We start from the raw sequence: 13,533 nt of genomic DNA, 5'->3' as shown, positions 1-13,533 counted from the left end.
CCTCGATACGAGGCGCGACAAGGGTAGTCGAGTGGGAATAGGGTGATAGAGAGAAGAAAAGAGAAAGAGCTAGAGAATAATAAGGGACGTCTGCTTTACGAAGGGGTGACGGTGGGACGTGGAGTTACAATATACATACATGACGGTGCCAACATTACGGCTCCTTCACTCGGACGTATTGTACGCGTGTAACGCGCGTATTAATGCATTACCACGAAGGAAGGGGTGCTAGCATAAGGGCTGAAGCAAGATCCCCACTTCCACTTCCCCTTCCCCTTCCCCCTTTTGATGAAGATAGGAAAGGGAGCGCGAGAGGATTGTCGGAGGCACCGTACATTTGATAACGCTATAGTCGAATGCCGACAAAGCGATACAATATAGTGTTAAAATGAAATATACTGACTATATTTCCAATTTATTTTTAAAAAATATTAACAAAGTATTTAAATGTATTATAAAATTAGATAAATGTAAAATGTAAAATAATATAAATGTGAAATAAAATAATATATATTAAATTGCTATATAATTTTATCATTATAATTATAATATAAAAACATATTATTTGAATTATAATTATAACACACACATATAATTATAATACATATTGCTTATAATATATAATCTTGTAAATGCTACTTAATAAAAACTAAAATCTTTTCAAAATTTATAAAATTAATTTATTAAATATCTGTTTAATATTGTTCGGATCAAATATAAAGTTCAATGCGTATGATAATAATTTTTTGAAATATTAATTATTTTATAGGTGCTTTTATAATTTGGATTTTATATTTGTATGTTACAGAGATCAACGTAGCTTAATGGCATCAACTTCACTGCTGTATATCGATCGGTGAGTGACAAACTTTTATTTTATATTTGGCTAGTGCCTCGTGATCGTGCGAAAAACATTTTCACGAGAGTGCATCGATCGAGGGATGCCAGTTACGGCCTCTATCGATGCGTGTATGTGCAGCCGATGCAAACGATAGAATAATACGTTGCGGTCGAGCAGGCGTGCCGTAAGAACGGCCGCGTCATTCCGTCGTAATTATCGGCGATTACGCGATGCGAGAACACGCGAGTTACAAACGAGCACCCTGGTAGCGGGACCGATCATGCGTTTTCGCACCAGCCCCCGTTAAAATCTATTTGGGCGTTTTACGCGTTGCCGCTCGTGTCGAACCGTCAAAATAATCCACCGTCATCGCGACTCGTCGTCTCTCATCGTCGTCACTCGACGAGGATCGCGTCAACGCGACAACGAAAGTTGGCCCTCCGTGACAGGAAAGCTTTTCACTGCGAAGGGCGGCGCGCGCCCTTCGGGCGAAGAAACGGCCGGCGCCGGCGGGGCCGTTACTACCAACTCGGATGCATTATGCAGCGACTGTTTAAAGTTCGCCCTATCCGTCCTTTATCATCGCGCCGTTTCGCTTTACTCTCTCTTCCTCCGCTTTTACGCACTCTTTCGGCGCACTCGTACGACGCGGCGAATGCGCGGCTACATTGCCGGCGAAATGCCACTCGCGCGTACCATCGTCGTAAAGATCTCGAGAGGCGGATATTTCGCGATACAAAGGGAAACGTTTCACGGCGAAGTGGATTGATTATTCGGTTTTGCGAAGCCGAGAGAGGAACGACGATTGTTAGCCCGCACGGGGAAACACGAACAATACCCGGCCGCTCATTTGCGCTTCTGCCGCGATGAAAGGATGGAAATCGCATTACTTTAATCATCGCTGAGATAATAAAAAAATTGCGGCTATTGTTTTATTACACTCCTCGCTTTCTGCTACTCTGCTTTTCTTCTTGTTTTCTTTGCAACTCGCGTTGCCCTCGCGCGGTTATAATCGCTGTTGTGTAACTGTAGGTGAATTTTAATATTCTATTAACTCGAAAAGGATTCTAGAAACATTTGGAATTAGAATATAATGACTTGGATCGTAAATTTTTCCATCCATTTATTATAAAAGAAAAACATCCAAACAATTTTTTTGTTGTTGCTACGTTAAAATATTGTATATGATTTAATGATTATAATCGTTTCAGTCTTGTAAGTTATTAGATTTGTAAATTAAGAGAAGATTTGAAGATTTATAATTTGATTGTTGCGATATTAGATAAGAAAACGTAATTATCACACGACATGCTTTCTTAAAATTTCTTTGCATATCGTTAAAGTATTGATCGTATACCGAGTCACGGTAAAATAAAGTTGTTCGTGCACGATATTTTTACAAAATATGAACGTCGACGTGTTAGCTGAAAGTTGAAGTTTCTTAATCAGTACGTTGCGTGCTTGTCACTTTTCATCTGTGTCGCCAATGTCATGTAGAGAATGACAAATTAAAAGCAATGGAATTAATTTGACGTCCGGTAGGAATTATGACACTCTACTAGAGGCTAAGCCAGCTTTCGGTAGAGTCACGATATCTCTCCTTATCATTAATATAAATCTGCGATTCATGGTATGTAACCTTCTTTGCTGCGAAAAAATTTAATGAATATTGTTAGACGGAACATATACTGCCATGCGTATTATATTTTGAATTATCACGAGATCGCGTGTTATTACCATCATAATCCACGAAACTAAAATAGTGGAAAGGTGGGCGCGCGAGAATACGTCCATACGACACGTTCGACTTCCGGCCACGACGCAGAATTAAATTCCTTTCACGAAAGGAATTGTGCGAATGGAATCCAAAAATGTTGCAACACTCTTGTCCGACCATAAGACGGCGGTGATATCATTAATCACTTGCCGAAGGAAGGTACGGTGAAAGGTCGTGTACATGCGTGAGATTACGAAACGCGATCCGAGGACCTCGTGTTGAGAAAGAATCACATGAGATAGCCACCAACACGGACAAAGTAGACACGTGATGTAGATCCGTGACACGACGATAATTTATCCGCGCCAGTCTAGGGAAAGAGCGCTACACGAACTTCCTATAACTCACAAAATACGAAAATGTTCCTTTCACAACCGATATATAACTCCGACGACGTAAACGCGATGTTTCGTTGTCCCACGCGATTTTCTCTCAACATCGGACGCTTTATACGTGGCGCAAGTTGATGTATGTATATCGACATGATTGACTTTGTCGTAGCTTACGTAACGCAAAATGTGTATCCATAATTTTTATCATGAGAGATTTCAGAAGCGAGATGATTGTAAAATGTGAGATTTGTCATAAGAAAATAATACGAGCTGTAAAATAGTGAATTCTTGTCGCGCGTCTACAGAAAGGAAATACGTTGATCACAAGCATACTTTTCTTCCGAGTTGCGAGCATGACGACATTGTGCCGGGCGGCCGCGCTTTACGATGCATACGCCGTAATTACAGCGATAATTTAAGAGAGACAGAAGGGGCGTAGGAATTCTCCCGGGAATCGTAATACCTGACATTACTTTGGGACTAAAGGGACAAGGGTTTCCCGGCTGCTATTCTGGGCCTCGGTATGAAATGTTTAACATATTAACCAACGACCCTGAAAATATATTTGTTTGTTACTAGTGAAAGACTAAAGCCGTGATTACGACCCCTCCAAGGAGGGTGGGCGTCACGCAAGAGATTTGCTATTATGAATGTATTTCATTTATGCATAGTGAAAACTTTTTTGTGTATTAGCAGCGTGTTTTATTAGAAATATGTCATTATTTATGTAATTATATCCATATAAAAATAATGTTAAAACCAATGTCATAAAAAGATAATTAAATTAGTCTCAATATGTTCGTAATGAAAGTAAGATAATGTTTCGTATAATTATACGTTTTCTTCTTGCTTTACAGAAATATATTCTTTTCTTGGACAAATTGCGGTGTTAATCAAACGCAGTACTTGTAAGTAGTAACGCGTGACTGTCTTTAATGCGATGATCGGGCAATATCGCTTAAGCCGTTATAGCACGACCGTAATTAATGGATGCGAACGAAGGGACAATTTCGAAATGGCTCTCGGCAACCGTGTGCAATTGTGTCGAGCGAAAAGCTATGCATGTTCGATTAATACTTGAAAAATGTTAGTGATTTATGACAACGTACTAGATATGAAAATTGATAAAAATGAAAATATGATGGAATATTAAAGAATAATCGTACGTCTTTATTGCATACACATTATAAAGATTTGAAGCAATTAGTACAGATGCAATAAAATGCAGAGACGGATATTATCGGCTATATTAAATTTATTTAAATGTTATCGTTTTACAAAAGAAAAAATTTTTCATATACATAATTATAGATTATTTTACATTATACCTATCATTATATCATATACAATCTTTTTTTTTGCTGGATATATTCGCGTGTCATCATTTTAAAAACACAAACGCGCGTCACGGATCGCGAGTGAAAGATACAGAATGAAAGAGAAATGGTGATGACGATCAAGCGTGCATGGTTGGGGGCGGAAAATGGAGCGGGAGAGAAAGAGTCGCGTGTCTCGCGTGTCACCATTCGATTTGGCACCGCAGTAGTGTCGGTCGGCAGCTGGGCTTTGTCCATTTGTAATTCCCTGTATGGAGTACGCGACGTATGCACGTGGCTATATTGCATTGGACACGAGAATGCAACACGCACCATTTCGAATTACATGATGGTAGATGGAAAAAGAAGCACGGGGTGCGCGGGAGAGTTGCCGCCAGAGTTGTCGAAACGTTGACGCGTTTTCTACCCCTCGATGTCCCTTTGCAGAGGGGCGGCCCGTTGAAAATTCAAGCACCTCGTCCCGCGGTTATTCGCTAGCGGACAATATTCCGAGGGTCGCGGAGAATGGAATTTTCATCTAACATAATGCCTCATAAACTTACTGGCTCCATTTTCCACCTTTTCATACACAGAGCCACGATCATAGCCTTGACATCAAAGAAACATCTATCTACGAAAGAAGTGTCTGAGAAGTAATCGCGCATTAAATTAGAAGTACTAAAATTCAAGTGTTATGATTTCAAGCGATTGAAGAGATTGAGATTTTGACGAATTATTAATTTACAGATGTGTCAAATTGATAGATAAAAAGATCACTTATAATTTTAAAAGTTTGTTTCAATAAAATATTTATTTCCATTAAAAGAAATTTAAATTTAGAATTTATCGGAGAATCTTTAACGAAGAGAAAGAGCGCGGGTATCGCTTTTAGTATCATATAAAACTAATCTCCCGCATTAAGTCTAATCGATAATTAAATTTCTGTCTCAATTAACGAGTCTTTGAGATGATGCCGCGAGCAAGGATCCCCCGGCGTCGCTCGAGGAACAATTAATCGGCAAGAAAAATCGCGTCAACGTATTTTTGCGTAATTAAGTGCGGCCGGCAGGGAGAGAAAGAATTTTTCAAGATATTCTCGACGCGGTCGGAACGGGGGTCCGTAATTACCACTCATTAATTGAGCCGGCGGGAACGTATCTTTGTGCCCAGACCTGGGGTTCAGGAACATTCGCGAAGAAACTCAACGTAAGAAAATGCGATGCAAAGTCCGCATTAAGTGAATCGAACGGGTTACGTGACAGTAACGGTATATTATTGGGCAGTATCCTTTGAATCGCGTCCTTTGAGCCGCATTTTAATGAGCGTATGTGCACGTATAATCACAGGTTATCGAGCGTGTCTGAATTGACGAAACAAATTGCATCAATTTCGTAAATACATTTAATACCCTCTTTCGTGTCGAAGATTTACGTTTACACAATGTCAGGCCATGCAAAATTTATACTCGACGACGGGACGCACATGTGCCGCTACTTTACAACTTCTTCAATGGAGGAAGGATAGACGATGAGTGAGGTGGTTTTCGTATACAGTACATAGTGTATCCTGCGGGACTTCTGGACTCGGCGGAAGTCGCTTCTGGCTCTCGCAAAACGGCAAAGTAATACCTTTTGCCTTTGCCTTCCTAGGCTCTTTATGATCAAACGGAAATGTATCGTGCAAAGAAGTATGTATGTTGAGCGCGACGAAATGCTTTCAACGCGATTAGAAAGATTACTCTGTGATATTTAGGAAAGAGATTTTTTTCAAAATTATATAGTCCCCCGCAAGGAAGAGAAAGTGCCCAGCTACCATCTTGTCGACGTTAAAGATTTTCTTCGACGATAATTTTTAATGCAAACCAATCCGTCATAATTTTGCTCGCGCGGGCATTGCGTAGTTATCAGATACGCATAAAATGATTCATGAATTTTTCCTCTACCTTTTCCTTTTCCTTAGCAGAACGCGTATATACAGGCATAGACGCGACAGGTAATTTGCATTAAGTTAATTGAACTCGCGGTCGGATACCCTTTTTACAAGACAATGCACTTACACCGGTTTCTCGCGGCGGTTCTCGGTATGCACGAAACGGCCGCATACGGTAAACGGTGCTTTCTCTCTCTCTCTCTCCCTCCCTCCCTCCCTCCCTCCCTCCTCTCTCTCTCTCTCTCTCTCTCTCTCTCTCTCTCTCTCTCTTTCTCTCTCGCAGAAACATTAAATGCGTTTTCCTCGAAGAGACAAATGCGGCCCTCGGATTATAAACTCGCCCGGTATAAACGTCAGGCCGCACCGGTAATTAATTCCGGGCGTTCTTTCATATTATCCTTCGTCCTGGGCGCTACGCGTACCGTGGCATGAATCGGCTCGGGGCCGCAACAGGAATGCGATAAACGTGAAAAATTGCCGCGCTACCCTCGTAATGTATCACAAGCCTGTACTATGAGTTCGCAGTTCGCAAAACGGCCATTGGCGACATTATCAACTCACGTCTCACGAGTTCTCTCTCTGGCTTTCGAGGGTAGCGACGCGATAAGGGTAGAGATGCGCCGAGACGTTGAGAGGTCGCGACGTCAAGTAGTTCGATTCAAGCTGTAAGTGTTTAGCTTCTTATGTCGAGAGACACCCGACCAAGTATTCGGTAGTGTACTTTGGAATTAATCATCGCGACGTGCGCTATGTATTCGGGCTAATTTAATCATCGTATGTTTTGCTCGGTATGTTTTGTTTACTCATTATCGTCGAGGCTTGTATTAACTGGGAAAGGATAACAGCAGGAGCTGGCATGCGCGATACCGTAGTTGGTCACGTTGAAAAACGATACATTCAGCCGGGTCTGGTTATCGCTATCACGAAATTAAGCGAGTCTATACGCGTTCTGTTGCATGTCGATTAGACGGGGAGACGAGCAGGGTAAAAGGGAGCGTGATCATCGACGAGCACCGTTAATTCATTTCACGAAGCAATTTAGATAATCCCTCGGAGGTTGTGTTTTGCTTAATCAAGGGGCGGGATCTCTCTCCTGACCGTTGAACGGTCAACGGGGTGCATATGTTTCAGACTGCGCGTGCCGGTCTCATTTTGGCGCTCACTCCCCCTCTGTCTGCAGGATGTATTTTCTTCTTTTTCGAGTAGGTCGTCGTGTATAGAACACGTTTGTTTTTCATTCCGACCCTCCTGACACGTCGCTCTCGTCTTATCTCGCGTTGCCCGCATCCTTGGGAAATCATGCGCAGGATCCGGCAGAGTGATTCTCTCGGTCCCCCTCTTTCGAGTCCTCGTCTCGCGTGAATTTGCATAAACACAATTAGTTGCTCTTATTGAATTATTCAAAACGCCCGGAACTATCAGCGAGGACAGCGACCATTATCATGCCCGTAGTCGACCCCTTTTCTCGGCGAGTGCCGCCTGTATCGTGCACGCTGATTTTCAACGAATACGAACCATGAGATTATGCGCTGCTACATCGACAGTACGCTAACGATAATCCGATATGGCGCAGCTCGATTCCGTTAAAATCAATCTGCTAATTCCATCGTCAGAAATGTCATAATAACATTAATATTAGTACAATAATGTTTCCATTTTTAACATATCTTAAGAATTGTAAGAAATTAATTTTTGGTTTCAAAAATTCATAATTTTATTCTAGTTTCTTTTAAAAATGTGCGGTAGTTTTATATCAACGTCTATAAGTATATAAAACGATAGAAATATCAAAAATATATATTTTCATCACGTGAGAATTTTTGTTCACTGTTACCGGTGAACAAATATTTTTCCGACGGTTGATTCTTCAAAGTGAGACCAGCAGTTACTCATAATAACTTTAAGGTTTATTAATTCTCAACGATTCCCGAGCGTGCTGGATGATAATACTGTGACAGGTGGGGCTATTCACGAGATACGTCCTCGAGAGATTCACGGCGGGTTGATGTGGAAAATGATGCATCATGACCTGGAGCACTCCCTTCGAGTAGCTATCCACGACCACCCCGGCTGAGGATCTATCGACCAGAGGGGAAGGAAGGGAGAAGAGATCGACTACTCGCACCGCGGAACCTTCTTCGATGAAAGAGGCGTGTTCGAAACCGTCGTGTGAAATTTAATCGCCTCGTCGGCGGCAGTCGAGGATGGCAATCAGGAGTGGATACGAAGGGGCTTTTCACCCCCTCCCCCCACTCTCTTCTGCCCTCTCTGTTGCGATATCGTGTATCGTGACCGTGAATAATAGTGACGAATGATGATGCGCTCCCTGCGCAGTTCATGCTCTCGCTGAAGGTTTATTTAGATCGATCGAGGGAGGAAATTTTGGTCTCGAAACAAAGCTTGTCAAATATCTACGTATCAAGAGTTTACATTTAATTACGTGCTTTTTGTTTCTCTGTAAATTTTCGTAATCTCTGTAAATTTTCGACACTGAGAGAGATGTTTTAATTTATCTTTTCTCCCTCCTCCCCGTTATTGTTGGAGAGATAAAATTTCTATATATCTCAATGTTCGAATAATATGTAATCCTGTTAATGGATCCCACGTAATCCATACGGATACATTAAGCGTTTTGTAACGCCGTTGTATAAATAAAATGGATAACATGGAAGTCAGGGTTGTGCGTATCGGGTGGGCGCAGCCGTCACGTTTATAAAGGGTGAGAGACACTTGTTCGGCTTACGCATTTATCCGTAATGAAATTTTCCGTGTGCGTGGACAGGGGCGGATGCTTACTACAAGTGCAACCTTAGAAGGATACCGACAGATGGATGTTGCACGCCACGCGGACACCTCACCCGTCACGGAATAGAAAAAACACAGAGGGAGAGCGTTATCCCGGATAGGGGAGCGGAGCTCGGCGTTCCGCGACGGGTAACTTTAACCGCCCTTCCAAATATTATTCCTCGACAATCAAGAGTTCTTTAAAACTTTCTTTTTTCTCTTCCCTCTTTTTTTTTTCGACCGCCACGCTCGGTCACCGGTGACACTGACGAAACGCCACCTTTGAATATTTTCGTAACCCTCGGCGAATACCGTGAATATGTCCGGTCGTGTTTTGACAGAAAATAAGCGCGAAAATTGAAGCGCGGTCGCGAGAGAAATTCGAATCACCCCGTCGCGGAATATTTTTCTAACAATTCATGTTTTACCGCTCGGATGTCGGAGAATGCGTCGGTATGACGTGAGTAGAAAAACGAGGGAGTAACTCTTGTGCGTTGCTTAGTGCAAGACACTATATATATATATATATATATATATATATATATATATATATATATATATATATATATATATATATACACCATTAGTCGAGAAACGTTAATTAAGATACGACGCATATCGGTTGTCGGAAGATCGTCTGCGAGAGAACGATGCAAATCGATATAAATCACGTATACAACCATGCCCGTCGCAGTAGCGACAGCTTGTTACTATCAGTTTACCGAGATTACCGTAAGCACAAGCTTTTGCATGGTATTTTCAAGACGATTGAATTATCCAGACACCGATCCTAAAAACGATCTAATTGCCGCCGAGGAGAGTCTCGAAGGACATTACGTTCGTCCACCCAAGCGACAGGTAAATCGGAAAAAGAGAACCGAGAGATAGATGGGAATTTAATATTTCACTTATAGTATCTCCTTTCTCCAATCTGGCAGCTCTGTAACTCTAAAATGAAAATGCACGCGGGTTCGCTCCTCTCTCGGCCCAACCCCTTGACGGACAGCCCTTATAAATATTCAGAACGAGCGAAATAACCTGACACGCGAGACCAAAAGGCATTTCTTATCGTCTCGCAGCCGAAACGACGGTATATACACGTTTTGTTTTATCTCACGCATTCCCGCCTTGTGTGCGCATATACATATATTGACCCGTCTCGTGCTCTCGCATTCTCGTAATCGCGAGTTTCACTTTCCGGACGCAGCAGCCGGCGCAGCCTCCGGTTTCGGATGCGCTCATTAAGTCGGCCGTGACCGCGCGAAGGCCGGATTTCTCGCGAAAAATGAGTCTCCTGTTGCGCGTTAGGAATAATTTCGCGCCGCGAGCGCGTCGAGCTTTATGAAAGATAGGAAACGCGAGTAACTAGCACAAATTATCTTTATTTTATCCGCTACAACCAACGTTCGTCGCATTACAGGACGTTATTGGTTTGCGTATGAAAAATGAATCTTGTGTGAAATAATTTTATTCGAATATCGCTCTTGTAGATTTCGTAATAATAACGTGCATTACTCTTATTTTACTGTGACTGGTCTGAAAAGAACAGATTTCAAAGTGCGTACTGAGACACCAGGTTCACGCTGCTCATTTTGTCCTTCAACGATTTTTTTAAGCATTTTTATCACATTTTAAACGCTTGAGAGTGTTGCAATAGGTCTAAAAAAATTTCTATGCGTAAAATTATTAGAATAAATTATACAAATTAGATCGCCTAAAACGCTGGACGTAAATAAGATTTCGTTATATCTGTGTCTCAATTTAATTTGTTTAATAAATATTTTAATAATTTTTACGCATAGAACTCTCTCTGATAATTAAAAGTGATTGAAAGACTGATACAAAGTCTCACTTAAAGTCGATAGAACAATCGAAATATAATCAGCGTCTCATTTCGGTACTTGTTCATTTGGCGTCTCGGCTAATCTAATTTGTTTAATAAATATATTCTAATAATTTTTACGTATAAAGATTTCTCTGGAAATTAAAAGTGATAGACATAAAATCTTATTAAAGTAGAACTATCGAAATATGACTAACCTTTAATTTGGCAATTTAATTTGTTTAATTGATATTCTAATAATTTTTGCGCATAGAACTTTTTGTAGAACTATTATGAAACTTTCACACGCTTAAAATCTGGCAAGAAATGCTTAAAAAAATTATCGACAGTCAAAGTAAGACACAGCGTCTCAATCTGTTCTGAACAATTCACTTAGAACTATTTGTTTAATTTATGCGTTTAAAATATATTATAAATATATATATATTTTTTTTGCTTTATTTATAAATTCAATGTCTTAACATAATATTGAGTATGAAGTATATATTCTGAAATTTTTAATGATGAAGAAATGAAAATTTTATGCAAATATAAATTGTTTATCTTATTAAATTATTCAGTTTCTTTACTACATTTATAAATCTAATACTTGAAACTTAAGAAGCTCTGTATATGAAAAACATAATAAAAGAATTTTTTGTGGGGAAAGTATTAAAATCTTGAATATATTTTCTTTACTTACCTGGAAAATCAGGGAAATTTTCAGAGAGTTTTTGTATAGGATTTTTACAAGATTTGAGTAGATATCCTGAGACTTTTGGATTTAAAATGCGAAAAGTAAAAATGTGCTTTATTTAATATTTAATAGTTTATTAGAACATATTATAAGTTTTCTACATTTAAAATTTTATTAAAAAATATTAATATTTGCGTGAGATGTTTGCCTGAAACATGCCTTTCCACGCACGGATGGACGACGATTCCGTCATTTTTCTGAAACAGAAAAACCAATTGTTTTTATTAATTATATATATATATATATATATATATATATATATATATATATATATATATATATATATGTATATATGTTACGAATTATTTTTGTTTTATCTTTTACATATTAAATTTTAAGACATCTAATTTTTAAAGCAAAAAAATTTTTTTATTTTTTCAAAATTTTACAGTAGGATAACCCCTTAAACCAATAATACTTGTATGATTCGTCGAGAGAACTATTTTCGATGTGATATCAAATATTTACTTCCGATGATTTGTTCTCATAAACTTTTACATTTCCGACGAAAACATAGAATAACGTTACGTTTTATCATCATTTTAAACGGAAGTAAATGTTTCGTTACCCTTCTTATATTTTCGTTTTTATTTATTACGAAAAAACGAACATCTCTTTCCATTGTTAAATTACTGGTTTAGAATTTTTATATTTTTGTTATATGATAGCGTTAAATGAATATTTTGCACTCACATAAAAAGCATTGTAATCTTACAAAAGTAAAATATATGCATTTCTCGAGGTTCCATCGTAGAGGAAGCAGGCTGTACTTGAGACGAAATTGCATACGTGCGCCTTCAGAGAACACATCAGTGCGCAAAGAGCTGAAACACTTGTGCGAAAATGTCATGCATTCCATGTTCAGTGTCGAAAGTCTAAATGTAACGATAAGGGATGCGTTTATAATATTGAAGATCGTTCACATGTAACACTTCAAAACAATCGATGATAATCTTATTATATTTTTATTCAGGTGAGAGGAACTTGCTGGCACACGCGCACACACAAGTTTGTCAAAATTCTACCGACGAAAGGACGTCTTTTTTTTCAGTATCACTTCCGTGCTATTTTGTTCTATTTGTTCAGGCCAACACCGTCATGTCGCGCGATTGACGCATCGCGTGCCGAGCTGAAAAAAACGTCGCGCACTGCCATGGGTGCTGGCGTTCACGCGATCCTTTGCCCGCCTGCTTGCCTATCTACATACGTATTTTGCGCAGCAATAATAAACGACGGTGAAATAGCGTGTTGCGGGAGCGCCTCCGGGAAATGCGATTCTGAAACGCGTCCCACGGGAACGGCATCCGGCGCTCGGCGCCGGTTACACGCTTTAAGCCGTTTTACCGTCGTGGTCCACGCTCGTGTGATGCGAATTCGCGGTGGCAAATATCAACTGGTGCCGGCTTCACCGAGCCGACCATTTTTCCGATCAGCCAGGATCGATTTGAACCGGATGCAGAGAAAAGCGCGCGTTTCGATGGCATGCTGAGTGAATTAAAAATTCTTCGCGTTTTCGCGGTGTTGCACGCGCCAGAGAGAGAATATGAGATAAATAGAATAGAGTAGAGTATAGTTTTTATTCATTTTTTTTGCTGGAAAAAACAGCTATTTTATTGAAACAAACGTAATGGTAGATATTTAAACAGTTCAAGGAACTATCGATTACAATAAATGGATGAACGGTTAATTTATTTTATCCAGAAATCACATTTTATATATTAAACGTGTAATAAATGAAGCTAAAATAATCTCTCGCCAAAATACGTATAATGCTGCGGAACAAAATTCAATTCTATATTCGAGAGATATAGGTTGTTATATTAATGTGAGACTTATCATTAATATTGGAATCACAAATTTACAATGATTATAAAGCAGTACGTGTATAATGCAGAGAATTATTTCTGCATTCCCTTTGGCAGATGCTCTGGTCGACATGGACGTGCGGCTGGACTTTCCTTTTTGAAATAAATAT

General features: G+C 39.7%; 1 protein-coding gene across 1 annotated transcript in view; it reads left to right on the top strand.

The window, feature by feature from the left end:
- Positions 1-13,533, top strand: part of LOC140675134 (uncharacterized) — a 216,023-nt gene that overhangs the window by 36,614 nt on the left and 165,876 nt on the right. The window contains exons 3-4 of the mRNA XM_072909240.1: positions 809-856; positions 3,808-3,858. Coding sequence (XP_072765341.1) covers positions 809-856; positions 3,808-3,858 — 99 coding nt within the window. The remainder of the gene's footprint in view (positions 1-808; positions 857-3,807; positions 3,859-13,533) is intronic.

Source organism: Anoplolepis gracilipes, chromosome 2 (assembly GCF_047496725.1).
Source record: "Anoplolepis gracilipes chromosome 2, ASM4749672v1, whole genome shotgun sequence".
Lineage (NCBI taxonomy): Eukaryota > Metazoa > Arthropoda > Insecta > Hymenoptera > Formicidae > Anoplolepis > Anoplolepis gracilipes.
The sequence above is the reverse complement of the archived record's forward strand: the minus strand, read 5'-3'. Positions and strand labels throughout refer to the sequence as shown.